Source organism: Perognathus longimembris, chromosome 9 (genome assembly GCF_023159225.1).
Source record: "Perognathus longimembris pacificus isolate PPM17 chromosome 9, ASM2315922v1, whole genome shotgun sequence".
Classification (NCBI taxonomy): Eukaryota; Metazoa; Chordata; class Mammalia; order Rodentia; family Heteromyidae; genus Perognathus; species Perognathus longimembris.
Genome location: NC_063169.1, coordinates 11350684 through 11365786, shown reverse-complemented (window position 1 = coordinate 11365786; position 15103 = coordinate 11350684). Strand labels below are relative to the sequence as shown.

Below are 15103 nucleotides of genomic sequence, written 5' to 3'. Positions count from 1 at the left end.
AAGATAACAAGCCAGCTGTGCTTCAAACAATAGGTTCATTCTACCCTCAGATGTTTCTGAGGTCATTGCATAAATGTAAGAAACAGGAGAAAAGTCAGTTGGGAAGGGTTAAATGATTTACCTAGGGTCATGACAAAGTCAGGACTTTTCATCAGAAGATAAACATCTAGCCTGTGCTTTGCTGCTGTTCTGTTACTGTGTCCACCTCAGAGAAGTGTAGATGGTGGCAAGGATCACACATACACACACACACACACACACACACACACACACACACACACACACACACAGTTTGGTCAGGTAGCTGAGTTACCAACATACAACATAACAGATTTGTCATGCAAGCCAGTCGAGGTGCCTCCCTGTAGAGGTGGTGAATTGGATCAAAGTACATAACAAGCATGTACCAAAATATCACAGTGAACCTTATTTGTACAGTTACACTAAATAAAGGAAGAAAAGGTAATTTCTTAAGAATTATGAGGACTGGGCCTTGTGGTTTGTATCAATAAAAGACCTTAGGATGCAGAACCTGGTGCTTGCTAGGCAGGAGCTTTATCACTTGAATGAAGCCTCCAGTTATGATAAAGAACTTTTGTTTTTGTTTTTCTGTCTAGGGTTTATTACGTAGGGCTAGCCTCAGACCTACCTACAGACTCTGGTATAGCTGGGATTACTGACACATTGCACCTCATCTTACTGGTAGAGAGAGAATCTTGCTAACTCAGTCTCTCAAATAGCTTGAATTACACATGTAAGCCACGGGGCTTAGCCAGCCCCTTAGCTCTGACAGGGTCATGCCTGTGTGTGGACAGTAACGAGGGAGATGGAGAATGTATCATTGCATTTATAAATTGACATGTTGAGTTGAAACCTTTTTGTTCACCTATTTAAAGATTTTAAAAATTGAAATGCTCACTCCACCTTCTTGGGAAAGATAGAAAGAATGTAGGCAAGAGTATACATGAAATTCAGTTCTTTTGCAAAGAAACTCAAAAGAAAAACAAAGAAATAGCCAGGACCTTTTGAGGACAGAATAAACCATGAAATCACAGCTGTTTTTGGAAATAATGGCATACTATTTGGCATAAAAAGTTACCTAGCTTTTTTCTTGCTGAGTGACTCAGAAAAGAAAATAAAGTTGTGCTCTTTAGCATGGTTGAGATGCTGACATTCTTTCTGGAAAGGGGTTACAAAAGAATGTGGTCTAGTTGGCCACCGGTGACTCATGCCTGTAATGCTAACTACTCAGGAGGCTAAGATCTGAGGGTCAAGGTTTGAAACCAGCCCAGGCAGGAAAGTCCTTGAGACTCTTTAAAACACTGCCAAGAAAAAGCAGAAGCAGAGCAGTGGCTCAAGTGGTAGAGTACTAACCCTGAGCAAAAGCAGCTAGGGACCTGACCTCAGGCCCTGGGATGTGGAGAGAGAGGGAGAAAGGAGGAAGGAGAGGGAGAGGGAGAGGGAGAGGGGGAACGAGTCGGATTTAAAGGTTCCTGGTATACTGCAGGCAATTCTTCCAGCTCCTTCTTGTGAGTGGCTCGTTCTGGCTTCCTAGCCCTCCGCCACGTGCCCCTCGGGAAGCTGGCGACTGGAGATGGGCGTGCGCTGTTGAGGGTTCTGCACATAAAGACACTGGGCTATTGTAGGCTCGCGGTAAGGCGCGTGGGACCTGGCCCACCGGTTCTGTGAGGAGGACCGCCGGGCCTGATGTGTCAGCTGGGGAAGCACATCATCAGGCCTCTGCCAGAGGTACCAGATGCTCCCAGAACACGCGAGAACTGTGCCTTAGAGGTGAAGGTGTGGGCGCTGGCAGACCCTCCAGCAGTGGGCTGCTTTTGCACAACACACTAGCAGGCAGCGCAGGAGAAGCTTTTCTAGGTGCTGCAGGACTCGAACCATGGTGAAGGTCGTGCTATTAGAGTTACTGGCAGATTCAGTGTTCTGAGTCTTTGAATCCTTTCTAATACCTTACCTCAAATCTAGGTATTTGAAAGTTTTCACTGCACAAAGAAAGCTTAAGAATGGTTGACAATCTAAGAATCAAGGACTTTTTTTTTTAACCTGTTGTCAATGAAATCAATTTAGTTGATTATAACCAACATCTTTTTTTAATATAAAGTAGCAAAGAAAAATTCCTGGCATATATTTTATGTAGTAAAGGTAAGTTTCTTCATGTGAAACACTTAAAAGAATTTTGTATATAAGTTTCTGAGGTTATGAATGCACACAGTGAATCATGATATAAAACATATTCCTTACTTTGAGTTCCAGTAATTAAATTTGAACATTACAGATAGAAACTATAACTGAGTCAGTCTCTGCCACTCTGCAGTACAAGTACAAAATTTTGACACAGTGTAACATGACCCTTTTTTTCTATAATCACTGTCTTTTCTTGGAAACTTCAGACTTCATTTCTCTTGTAGTTTATTTGGCTGTTATCTAGTCTAACCGTTAGAATGAGTGTAGTCTGACTATGGGTTAAGTAATTTCTGTTCAAGATGGATCTCAAGGTAACAAAGTTTTAACATTAGATTAAAAACAAAACAGCAATAAACAGAAAATACTCTGTCTAGAACCATCCAATTCACCCAAGCCATGGCAAAAGAAGGGACCATAATGCACCTGCTCAAACCCTAAGTAGAAAGAAGGGCATAAACAAGTGAGTTCCTTCTTCCTTCCTTCCTTCCTTCCTTCCTTCCTTCCTTCCTTCCTTCCTTCCTTCCTTCCTTCCTTCCTTCCTTCCTTCCTTCCTTCCTTCCTCCCTCCCTCCCTTCCTTCCTTCCTTCCTCCCTCCCTCCCTCCCTTCCTTCCTTCCTTCTTCCTCTCTCCCTCTCTCCCTCTCTCCCCACTCCCTTCCTTCTCTCTTTCTGTATTTCTCTTCTTTCTTTTTTTTTCTCTTCCTTCCCTTCCTTTTCTTTTCTTTTTATGTTGGTCCTGGGCTTGAACTAAGGACGTGGGCACTATCTCTTAACTTTTTGCTCAAGGCAAGCACTCTACCATTTGAGGCAAAGCTCCACTTTTGGCTTTTTACTGGATAATTGGAGATAAGAGTCTCACAGACTTTCCTGCCCAGTTGGTCTGATTCAACCTTGATCCTCAGATCTCAGCTTCCTGAGTAGCTAGGATTACAGGTGTGAGCCAGCAATGGCTGGCTTGGAAATTCCTTTTTTAAGCAATTTCTAGTGCTCAGAAAAAGATCTAGAGGAGTGAAGAGGAAAATGATGTAGCAATCTTAAGTCACTCAGAGTCTAGCAAGATCTTCTGATCCAGAAGGAGTAGCCACACAGAAGAGCTTTGAAACCATCAGACACCGTATTCCCCTCCCTTCCCCTGGTTGTCTCTGGAGGGAGCAGGGAGAACCGGCTTTGCTTACAGGGTTTCCATGGAGTGCCTAGTGAAGTGTTTGGGTCTGCCTGGAACTTATCTCAGAGCTGCAGAGCTGTCTACTTGGTCGTGAAGGGAGGGGGGAGGTACACTAGGATTCCACACTCCCTTATCTTGGGTGGTGACCTTAATACCCAGAGTGCCAGAGTACACTGGGAGTATCCACAAATAGTGTAGAAAAATCTGATGTAAACGGAGTAATGTAGCATTTCATAAAGGGATCGTAATTGCCCCTATGAGAAAGAAATTATGTAAGTAGCAAATTATGTAAGTAGCAACACTTGTGGCACCAAGTTGTTGCCATTTAAGAAGTGTGCCTCAGCTCACAGATCTAGGAAGGAAATGGCAGAGCTGGTGCCCTTTCCGAAAGTCTCTTATCTGGGGTGGGAGGTGAGGCCCAACATAAACAGGTCAAAATGTGGTGCGAAGTGGGCCCTGAAACTTCAGGGGCCATTCATCTTTTTGCTTGGGTTAGATATGCTTATAGTATTCACAGGATTCAAGGGTAATTTAATTTCATTAAAAATGAAATTAAAAGCTGAGTGCTGGTGCCTCATGCCTGTAAACCTAGCTACTCAGGAGGCTGAGATCTGAGGATCACGGTATGAAGCCAGCCTGGACAGGATAGTTTGTGAGACTCTTAACTACAATTTACCACCAGAAAACCAGGAATGGAGCTGTGGCTCAAAGCGGTAGAGTTCTGGCTTTGAGCAAAAAAGCTGAAGGGCAGCACCTAGGCCCTGAGTTCAAGCCCAATAACAGACAAAAATGAAACAGAACAACAAAAAAATCAAAGTTTGAATTTGATATTTTATTTTTTTATAAGCACTTTCCTGCACTATTCGTGGTCTTTTTAGATACTAGTAATTCTTCCAACTCTCAAAGTCTCACAGTTTTAAGTTGAAGAAAATGTTGGGGTAGAGCACTGATCATCTAATATCATGCAAGTGTTCCATTACCAAGCCACATCGCAGTCCTTAAAGGTGTAGGTTGGCATTTCAAAGAAGTATATTCTGATCCTCTTAAAGCTAGTCAGGTTCCAGTTTGCAGTAAAGTTTTTCTTTACTGTGTGTGTGTGTGTGTGTGTGTGTGTGTGTGTGTGTGTATGTGTACTGGTTTTAGGGCTTGAGCTTAGAGCCTTGCTCTGTTTTTCACTCAAGGCTGCTGCTCTGCCACTTGAGCCATGCCTTCCTTTCGAGCTTTTTGCTGGTTAATTAGAAGATAAGATTCTCACAGATCTTTCTGCTCAGGCTGGCTTCAAAGCCTGATCCTCTGATCTCAGACTCCAGAATTGCTAGGATTACAGGCAGGAGCCTCCCGTGCTGGCTGCTTTTTATTTTCTTTCAGTGCTGCGGATCTCTAACCCAGGGCTTCACGTGCTAGGCCAGTACTCTGCGATGGAGCTACATTCCCGTCCTTCAGCCAAGTGTCAAATTGAAAGTGCCTACTTTCCCAAAATATTTCCTCTTTTTTGTGTAAAGCATGGAAGTAATGAACTTTTCTACTGTGCATATGAAGAACTAACTTATTCTTTGTTCTGTGAAATTATAATCCAACTCTTGGATGTAAATTTGTGTTCAAATTCAATTTATTAAAAGAACTCAATCTACTTTTTTTTTTTTAAAAAAGAAAATGATTGGTTTCTTAAGAGACTAAAAGCTTGTTTTGCTGAGTAGTCAGTAACATGCCTGAAATTCCAATATTTCAGAGGCAGAGGAGGAGCTCGTAAGGTCAGGCTAGCCTGGACTATGGTTTAGTAAAATCCCATCTCAGAAAAATACAGCCCAGAACAAGCAACCTTGTTGTAAAATGTTTCTAAAGAACAAAAGACAGTAAAGAACTTCTTTAATAAAGCCTTTTTTACTGGTGGTTCAAACCTGTAATCTCAGGTGGATGAGTTCCAGAGAATCATGGTTCCAAGCTAGCTCAGGCAGAAAAGTCAGCCAAATGTCATCTGTCTGAGAACCAAACAAAACCAGGCTGGATGCATGGCTCAAGGGGTAGAGTGCGTGTTAAATTAACAAGTCTAGCCTGTGTGAAGCCCTGAGTTCAAAATCTGGCACTGAGGGGCTGGGGATATGGCCTAGTGGCAAAGAGTGCTTGCCTTGTATACATGAAGCCCTGGGTTCGATTCCCCAGCACCACATATACAGAAAATGGCCAGAAGTGGCGCTGTGGCTCAAGTGACAGAGTGCTAGCCTTGAGCAAAAAGAAGCCAGGGACAGTGCTCAGGCCCTGAGTCCAAAGCCTAGGACTGGCAAAAAAAAAAAAAAAAAAAATCTGGCACTGAAAAAAAAGAACATCAAAAAACGTTTTAAATCCAGTCTAGTTGCTCAAGCCTGGAATCTTAGCTACGTGGCAAATGGATTGAGGTTCAAAGCCAGTCTAGGCAAAAGAATTTGAGAGACCCATCTCCTCTAGTGGTTGTATGTGTACTGGTGCACAACTACTGTCTCAACTGTAGGGGAAGCACAATGGCTGCCCACCGCCTCTTCTCGCAGCAATGTGGAAAAGCAAGCACAAGTAGGAGGTTTGCAGTCCTTGCTGGCCCGAGCGTAAAGCAAATCCTTACCTCAAACATAACCTATGGGAAAAGGAGCTGGAAGAGGTAAGGCGTAAGTGGTAGAGTGCCTGCCTCGTAAGTGCCAAGTCCTGTGTTCCATTCCCAGAATGGCAAAAGGAAAAGAAAGTCTTTATATTGTTTATTTTTACAGCATGTGGTCACCTCACCTCAGGAGGCTGAGGTGGGAGGATTTTGTGAGCCCAGGAATTCGAGACTGGTGTGAGTAACATTGTAAAGACCCTGGCTCAACAGCCAGAAAGGAGATGGGCTGGTAGAGTAAAAAGCTTTTCAGCTAGGCACCAGTGGCTCACAGCTGCAATCCTAGCTGCTCAGGAGGCTGAGACCCGAGGATCATGGCTTGATGCCAGCCTGGGCAAGAAAGTTGTTGGAGAGATTCCCAATTAGCCACCAAAATATTGGAAGCAGAATTGTGGCTCAAGTGATAGAGTGCTATCCGTGAGCAAAAACGCTCAGGTACAGTGCCCAGGCTCTGAGTTCAAGCCTGAGAACCAATACCTATACATTCGTATGTACATACATACATGAACACAGGCACACACATAAACACACAGCCCAACAACAAAAAGTATTTATTTACTTATTTATTGAGCAGTCATGGGGCTTGAATTCGAGGTTGGGGCTTTGTCCCTGAGTTTTTGTGCTCAAGGCTAGCATTCTACCAGTTGGGCCACAGCTCCACTCCCAGGTTTTGGGCTTTATGTGTTGTTGTTTTTCTTGTATTTGAGTGGAGATAAGAGTCTCACAGACTTTCCTGCCTGGGCTGGCTTTGAACTGCCATCATCGGGTCTCAGCTTCCTGAGTAGCTAGGATTACAGGCATGAGCCACTGGTACCTAGCCCAAGAACCTTTCAACTCAAAACCTATCTGCATCTTGTTGGTATTCATGATGAGTTTAACATATCATCAAAATGTAAACTATTCAGCAGGATTCCATTTCTAAATACTATCATTTCAATTTTTCTGATACAGATGAAGAACTAGCATTGGATGGCAATTCTGACCAAGACCTAAAAAACTATCACAAAATCCACTGGGAAACTGAATTCAAACCTGTGGCAAAGCAGCTTCTAAACCGAATTCAGAGTCACTACACGTTCCTGGAGCCTCTGCCTATTCCTTCATTTTAACGTGACGCAAATCGGCAGCAGAGCAGGAAGTCAGGTCCTCTTGGTTCCTAAGAAGTGGTAACAAACATGAACATTTGTACAGTATTAACAAGTATTGAAAGTTTTTAAAGTACTGACTTTAGTGAGTAACCTACGTATTTTAAAAGAAATAAGCACTTCCTCTTTTTAGATATTATGGAAGAATAAATCCATGTTGTATTTTCTGCTATGAGAAGTATAAGATGAAAATATATGCATTTTTAAGTTAAAGACTTTATTCTCTTAAATTAGTGTTGGTTTAAAATCCTGATTTTAAACGTTTTAGAATTTTAAGCATGTATCAGAGTATTAGTTAATTTAGTATAGAGTGAAGACTTATATTTTATTCATAGAAAGACTGTTGGGGAGTTGGCATAAATGATTAACTATTTTAGCATCTGTACTAATTCTTAGTACATCTACAAATAAAATTTCTGACTAGATACCAGTATTTTTCTGGTCCTTATGTTAGAAGAAGAAATACATAGAAAAACTCTGCTTTGGGCCAACTATCTTTATTAAGCAAGTATAACAGATGAAAGAAAGAGTATTTTACTTTTTTTCATTTGAAATAAAACAGAGTCTACAGTCCTTTTAATTCTGTGTGTCTATTAAAGATGACATCAGAAAAGAGTTTAAGCTTGGGCTTACGGCAGCTTTTCCCCGTTAGCTATGTGGGCCTTATGGAAAGAACTTAATTTCTGGGCTTTACACTTCAAAATGAGAATCATATCTATTTTATTACACTGTAGTTTAGAGCAAAATATTAAATACTTAGGTTGTCCAGTGTGTGATTTGTATTATTCACGCAGTGAATAATAGCATTATGATGGCAATTAGCTTGCCATTCTTTGTGGGATACGTTTCCCTTTGAATAAAGGACTTAAAAAGACAAAGAAACTGAGATGACTATTTTGATCCTATAGTAGTCCAATGAAGATGTAGAAATAAAAGCAAGTTTAGCAGTCTGCTTGGAAAAAAGCTGTTAATAACAGCTCATCTCTCACCTTAAAAATAACCACGGGGTGAGGGCACCTCTCCGGGTGGGCGGGCTGTGGACGCCCATCAGAGTAACCTACATTCCCGGAACAGATACGACTTCATGCTGACGCGTCATCTGGGGCTGGTCAGGGTGCTGCCAAATCCGGGTGGACAGGGACTTTATTTTAGTCCACGAACCATAAGTGCATGTGAGTGGGTTCCGTCTAAGATGAAATGAGCTTAAGCCTCCTCAGGGGCTGAGCTCTCCCATATATGTAAGAACCTAAGTTTATATTTGAGCCACAGAAAGCTATATATTCTACTCTCAGTGAGGAAAAAAAAGTCTTCCCCATCTAAAGCGCATTCCTCCCTCAGTATTTATAATAAAAAAAAACTCAGGAGAATGCATTATAGCTAAACTTTCCCCTTTAGATTCATGCAAGCTGCACCATTTGCTCTAAGTGTAACTCAATAGTATCTCCTGTTGTTCTGTAATAGATCTCTAGAAAATGTTTATGTAAACAGAAACTTGGTACTCGTTTAAACAATAACTCCTGCACTTCTTCCCAGTCTGGCAGCCGCCATTCTACCTTCTGGTTCTATGAATTTGACTACTTTAGATCTCACAAGCAGAATCACATACGATTTGCCCTTCTGTAACTGGTATATTTCACCTAGCGTAAGGTCTTCAAGGTCTTATAAGGTCTTATAGCTTGTGACAGGATTTCCTTCCCTTTAAAGGTGGTTATTATGTCCATCTCCATTCTTCCTCCCTTCCACTCTCTCCCCCTCCTTCTCTCTCTCTCATCTCTTTTTTTTTTTTTTTGGCCAGTCCTGGGCTTGGACTCAGGGCCTGAGCACCTTCCCTGGCTTCTTCCCGCTCAAGGCTAGCACTCTGCCACTTGAGCCACAGCGCCGCTTCTGCCCGCTTTCCATATATGTGGTGCTGGGGAATCAAACCGAGAGCTTCATGTATAGGAGGCAAGTGCTCTTGCCACTAGGCCATATTCCCAGCTCTCTCTCATCTCTTGGTAGACATTTGAGTTGTGTCCATGTAGCTACTGTGGATAATGCTCTGAATGTGGGTATCTGAGCTCAAGGTACTGGCTAATCCCGTTCCTGGTAAGGGCCTCTTCCTTATTCGCAAAGTGCCTTTCCGCTGAGCGCTCACAAGGTGCAGAGAACGAATGAATATGAGACAGACTCTTTTTTTTGCCAGTCCTGGGACTTGGACTCAGGGCCTGAGCACTGTCCCTGGTTTCTCTTTGCTCAAGGCTAGCACTCTGCCACTTGAGCCACAGCGCCACTTCTGGCCATTTTCTGTATATGTGGTGCTGGGGAATCGAACCCAGGGTTTCATGTATACGAGGTCAAGCACTCTTGCCACTAGGCCATATCCCCAGCCCTGAGACAGACTCTTAAAGGGTACTAATTCTATTCACAAGAGCTCTGCCTAATGACCCAAATACCTCCCAGAGACTCCATTAGTGCTTCAACATGTTAATTCTAAGGAAAAACATTCAGCTCCTAGCAAGTAAAATGCTGGATCATAGCGCTTTTAATTAAAAGAAAAACAAGACAAAACAAACAAACCCTTACCAAGCTAGGTAAGGTGGCTCACACCTGTAATCCTAGCTACTCAGGAGGCTGAGGCTCATGATTTGAAGCTAGCCTGGGCAGGGGATGTCCATGACACATCTTCACTAAACTACTCAGAAAATGTTGGAAGTGGTGATGTGACTTAAGTGATAGAGCACTAGCCTTGAACAAAAGCAGCTTAGGAACAGAGCACAGGCCCCAAATTTAAGCCTCAGGATGGGCAAAACAATCCCCCCCACCCCCCCCCCCGCCACCAACCCTAACAACAACAGAAAACCCTCGTACATATCGCTTTCCATGGTGGCAATACCATGTAACAAAAGTATAGTTTCTCCAGTCTTTTTCAACACTTATTTTATCCTAGCGATCCTAGAGGGCATGAGGTGAAGCCTCATTCTGGCATTGATTTGAATTTCTTCAGAGTCATGTTCAACATCTTTTCGCACTTTTGTTTCTGGACATTTGTATATCCTTTTCACAACCAGGTGTAGGGAAATGCTTTGCACATTGGGTTGTTGTTGGTCCCTTGTAAAATGCTTTTATGAGAATATCCTTATATGAGTATTCTTACCAAGCGTAAGATTTGCCAAGGCATTGGATGAATTTTTTTGCATATGTCTACTTTCTTCAATACCATTTGTTGAAGAGATTGCCTTTCCTCACTGAGCAGTCTTGGCATCCTTGACCCTAAATATCAGCATTAACTTTTTAGCTGTTCATTCTATTCCACTGGTCTTTTTTTTGTTTTCCAGTTAGTTTATTTGACAGGGTCTTGCTGTGTATCCTAAACTGGCCTCGAACTCCAGAACTGTCCCAGTCTCCCAAGTGCTGGGATTTCAAGTGCGTGTCATTATGGTCATTATGTTTGTATTTATGCTACATATCTGTATTAACTTGATTATGCATGCTTTGTAATGTTTTGAAATCAGAAAGTTGTGAGACCCTTCCCAACTTAGTTCATAGTTAAGATGGTTTATTCTCCTCAAGGTCTTTTGAGGCTTGAATTTTCAGATGCCATGTTCTACTGCAAAAAAATGCCATTGAAATTTTCACAGGGATTGCATTGGCTCTTTAGATTGGGCTGAATACGTAGCATTAACATCATAACAATAATCTTTCAATCCCATCTTTCTGAATTTCTGACAGTGTATAACTCTTTCAACTTGCCTCTATCTGTTCAAGATGCTTTAACAAAATACTGTGTATTAGGTAATATGTAACGAATGTACTCACAATTGAGAGAGGCTGGTGAAGCTAAAATCAAGGATTCGGTGTTTGGTGAGGGAGGGCCCTCTTTATTGAGGTGCCTTCACCTGGTGAAGGACAGGCAAACTGTTTCAGACATCTTTTATATGGGCCTGAATCCCATTTATGAAATCAAGCCTTCTTGACCTAATCATGTTCCACAGACTATCTTTAATGACACCCGATATTGGAGATGAGGTCCTGCTGTTTTTGCCTAGGCTAGCCTCCCAGGAGCTAGGATTACAGGTATGAGTCACCATGAGCAGAGAATCAATAGCTAAACTATTAGAAGAATTGGCCTTTGTTTAAGAAATGTCAACACCTTATATAGTTAACCTCAATAATTGTGTGACTATAGAAATATCTGAAACTTAGTCCATTCTTAAGTATGAGATCTTAAGTTTGCCCTAATAAAAAAGTTCATCAAATTTTAACACAAAGCCCCTCAGATTTAAAAAATTGAACTCTTGAAAACTCAACTAGAAATCTTTTCATGGTTATTTTAGAAAAAGGAATTTTTGGATGCCTCTTATAATATACTATACTACCTTTCCAAATTATTTTATGGAACCTGTCCATTTTAAGAATGACTGACATTAAAGTCCTGTTTACAGAAAACAAGTAACAGGAAGCACCTGAAAATGGAAAGCATTGAAACACCAACTTTGTATCACATATCCTGTTCTTTTCTTCTTTTGTCCCTCTTTAATGGGCTTGTGACATTTTGAATAATGTATAAAATGAACTTTGAGCATAGTTACCCCTCAATTACCCTCTTCTATTCCCTTCCCTCCTCCCATCTTAAAAAAAAAATCTAGGGCTGGGGATATAGCCTAGTGGCAAGAGTGCCTGCCTCCGTATACCCGAGGCCCTAGGTTCGATTCCCCAGCACCACATATACAGAAAACGGCCAGAAGCGGCGCTGTGGCTCAAGTGGCAGAGTGCTAGCCTTGAGCGGGAAGAAGCCAGGGACAGTGCTTAGGCCCTGAGTCCAAGGCCCAGGACTGGCCAAAAAAAAAAAAAAAAAAAAAATCTAGATTCCACATATGAGAGAAATCATGTCGTTTGTGTCTGGCGTATTTTAACATGTTAATCTCTACTTCCATCCATTTTCCTGCAAATGGCATTTTGTACTTTGTGGCTGGAATAAAACCCCATTGTGTATCTATATCATAGGCTGGTTCCGTCAGTTGGCTATTGTGAGTAGCATCGCTATAGTGGTATGCAGGTACTGCTACTGAGTGCTGATTTACATCCCTTCAGGTTCTCCAGGACTGCTTTGAGGAAATACCAAACGGACTGGTTTCTATAGTGGCCAGAATGATTTACAATCCCACTGACAGGATGTAAGGCTTGCTTTTCCCAGGCATTCTTGCCATACACGCACTCCTACTACTATAGATATAAACATACTTTACTCATTAAAAATCTGTTTTAATGATCAATCTAAGTGTGTTTTATTTGTTAATATCCTCTAGTAGAAATTTTATATTTTCCATCGATGTGCAAATAACGAGCGGAAGAATAAGTGAAATCTAAATTCTATCAAGCGCAGTCTTGCTGCGTTCACTAGTGTTGCTGTGGCGAGACAGGGGCGTGGCTACGATGCCGACTCAGTGGGCGGGCCCGGCTACGTATTAGCTAGCTAACTAGAAAGACACTTCTTTAACTATATACTGAAGGTATTTCTAAGGTTATCGTCTTCTCAAAAGGGTTTACCAGGGGACTGTGTCCCTTGAAAGCTCATGTGTTGGCAGTGATGGGAAGTGCAGCTTGGAGGGGGGGTGTTTTATGGGGGTACATCCTTATGATTGAGTTACTTTTTATACAAGAATGAGTTGACTATCGCAGGAGTTTGGTCCACCTTTGCTTTCACAGGCACCTGCTTCCTCTTCTGTTTCACTACAGTGAGTTGCAGCAGCATGTGGCCCTAATCAGATGTGCTTTACCAATCTGGATCCTTCTCCAGAACTGTGAGACAAATCAAATCTCTTTACTCATTTCCTATGTATTCTACTAACACCAACAGAAAATGGACTAGTACAATAGATTTGAGGTAAAGTACCTTGTCTATTCAGAGTTGTATGTCTCTATCCTTTCCCTTCCGCCCTAAAATGGAACTCAATATTCTGATTGAGTATGGTATGGGCCAGACATAAGACGACATCAGTCACTTTCAAAATACAAATGATCTTATAAGACCCTCAAGAGGGTCGGCTCTTCGCAGCTCCAAAATGGTCTCAGAACTTTTGCCATTTAATAGCAGTCTCTTGTCTGATTACCTTGTTCAGTGTGAATCTACTTGGTTTTTCTGAAAGTAAACAGAAACCCAGAATTGTTACTAATCATGAAGCTAAGACCTACTAAGAAGTTGAAACAACAAAATTGGAGAAAATTACTCTTTATTGAAAAATACCAATAATACTGACAGACTTCAAAAGCAAATTCACGCTTCCAGAATACAAAGTACTTAATACATTTTTTTCAAGCCTGTTTGTATTTCAGAGTTAGCAGTTCTGTAAATCAAATGTGATAACCTGACTAAAAATATTTTCCAGCTTTTATTATTTCAGGAGCTGCACATCCTTTGAAGTAGGGACCACGAGGCGGACAGGAGCGCGGGGCGATGACACCGGCACTGCACGGCAGTTAGGGACATTCCCCCCCCACAGCTGCTCCAATGCCAGAGAACCTTGTGAAACAGCTTAGCAAAACACAGCCAGTTTTTCTACAATTCACACAATTTCATTTACGATTGCTTTTTGAAGAAACTCTTTTAACAATGCCTCTGTAATTTAGTATCATCCAATAACCCTTGAGTTTAAAAACGACAATGAAAGAAGAGATCTGTTATAATTGAAACAGTCTTAGCTGTAATAATTTTATGGTTTTTTTAGATGCACCCCTCCCCCCGCCGTATGCAAGTTTAATTGGAAACCACACAAATTCTGTACGTAGGCTCAGATAGTAGCAGTATTCACTTGAGTCACTACTGGCTTAACTGTAACAGCCATCTATTCATTCCACCAGCTAGGATAGCAGCACCAAGTTCTTCTAAAATTCTTTATGTATAAATCTTAGTCATTTATCCAAGTCCCATTCTCTGCATGCTCCAATTCTTGTTATCTTATTTAACATAAAAGCAACAGGATTTGGAGAATTACTAGTTGCTGTATTAAAACAATTATACAGCATCCTGTACTGTCAAAAAGCAAAATACTATGAACAGCAGCTCTTCTTCGTGGCTCTAAACCGTAAGCTGCCAAGTACTCGCTGCCTGTGCCTGCAGTGGCATTTCCACAGTAGAATAGCAGAAACTAATGGAATCATGGCACAATGGATTCTGAATTCATTTATCTACCATTGGTCCTGGGGCTTGGTACCTTCCCCTTGTAGACTATTTGCTCAACATTCCAGAATCATCTTTAATGGCGGAAAGGCATCAGGTCATATAGCGGGTAATGGCTCTCAGAGCGTAAAGGAGTTCCGCTTGCATCCTAGCTTCTATAAGAAGCAGATTAACATGAACCTGAACATAAAATACAACATCATGTAAGGGAGGGTTACAAATACAAGCATAGCTTTTCCAATCATTGAATCATCATCATCATTTAATCAACACCACAGCTGTTGGCCAGTCACCATGGGTGACTGGTTCTAGGACTTTTTTTTTTTAATTTTTTATTATAAAACTGATGTACAGAGAGGTTACAGTTTCACATGTTAGGCATTGGATACATTTCTTGTACTGTTTGTTACCTTGTCCCTCATACCCCCCTCCCCCCTTGGTTCTAGGACTTTTCTTGGATGTTCCAATTCCTTATATGAAACGGACAGTATTTGTGGTTCACCCTCATGTATGTTGCAGATCATCTCTGCATTATAAATAACGCTATGTAAATATAGCAAACAATGCCAAAGTCTGCATATTCAGTGCAGATGCAATTTTTTCTGAATATTTGATTCATGGTTATGTGAATCAAATATGTAATAATTACATTTTCTATGTGGTACCAAGTAACTTAGAAGTCTAGGTTTGCTGAACAGAATATTAATTTCTCAAGACCAAAGTTACCTGATTTCTTTTTGGATAGATGTTTTGGTCTTCTATCCTTCTTAGCTGTGTGTTAAACTTGAAAAAATCTAGATACAGATTTAGCAA

General features: G+C 41.4%; 2 protein-coding genes across 5 annotated transcripts in view; one reads left to right on the top strand and one right to left on the bottom strand.

The window, feature by feature from the left end:
• Nucleotides 1–8507, top strand: part of Armc2 (armadillo repeat containing 2) — a 101765-nt gene extending 93258 nt beyond the window's left edge. For both annotated transcript variants that reach the window (XM_048353721.1, XM_048353720.1), the window contains one exon: nucleotides 6941–8507. In XM_048353721.1, the coding sequence (XP_048209678.1) occupies nucleotides 6941–7098 (158 nt within the window). In that variant the 3' untranslated portion in view covers nucleotides 7099–8507. The remainder of the gene's footprint in view (nucleotides 1–6940) is intronic.
• Nucleotides 8508–13326: 4819 nt separating this feature from the next.
• The window catches only part of Sesn1 (sestrin 1), a 90767-nt gene continuing 88990 nt past the window's right edge, over nucleotides 13327–15103 (bottom strand). For all 3 annotated transcript variants that reach the window (XM_048353722.1, XM_048353724.1, XM_048353725.1), the window contains one exon: nucleotides 13327–14470. In XM_048353722.1, coding sequence (XP_048209679.1) covers nucleotides 14384–14470 — 87 coding nt within the window. In that variant the 3' untranslated portion in view covers nucleotides 13327–14383. The remainder of the gene's footprint in view (nucleotides 14471–15103) is intronic.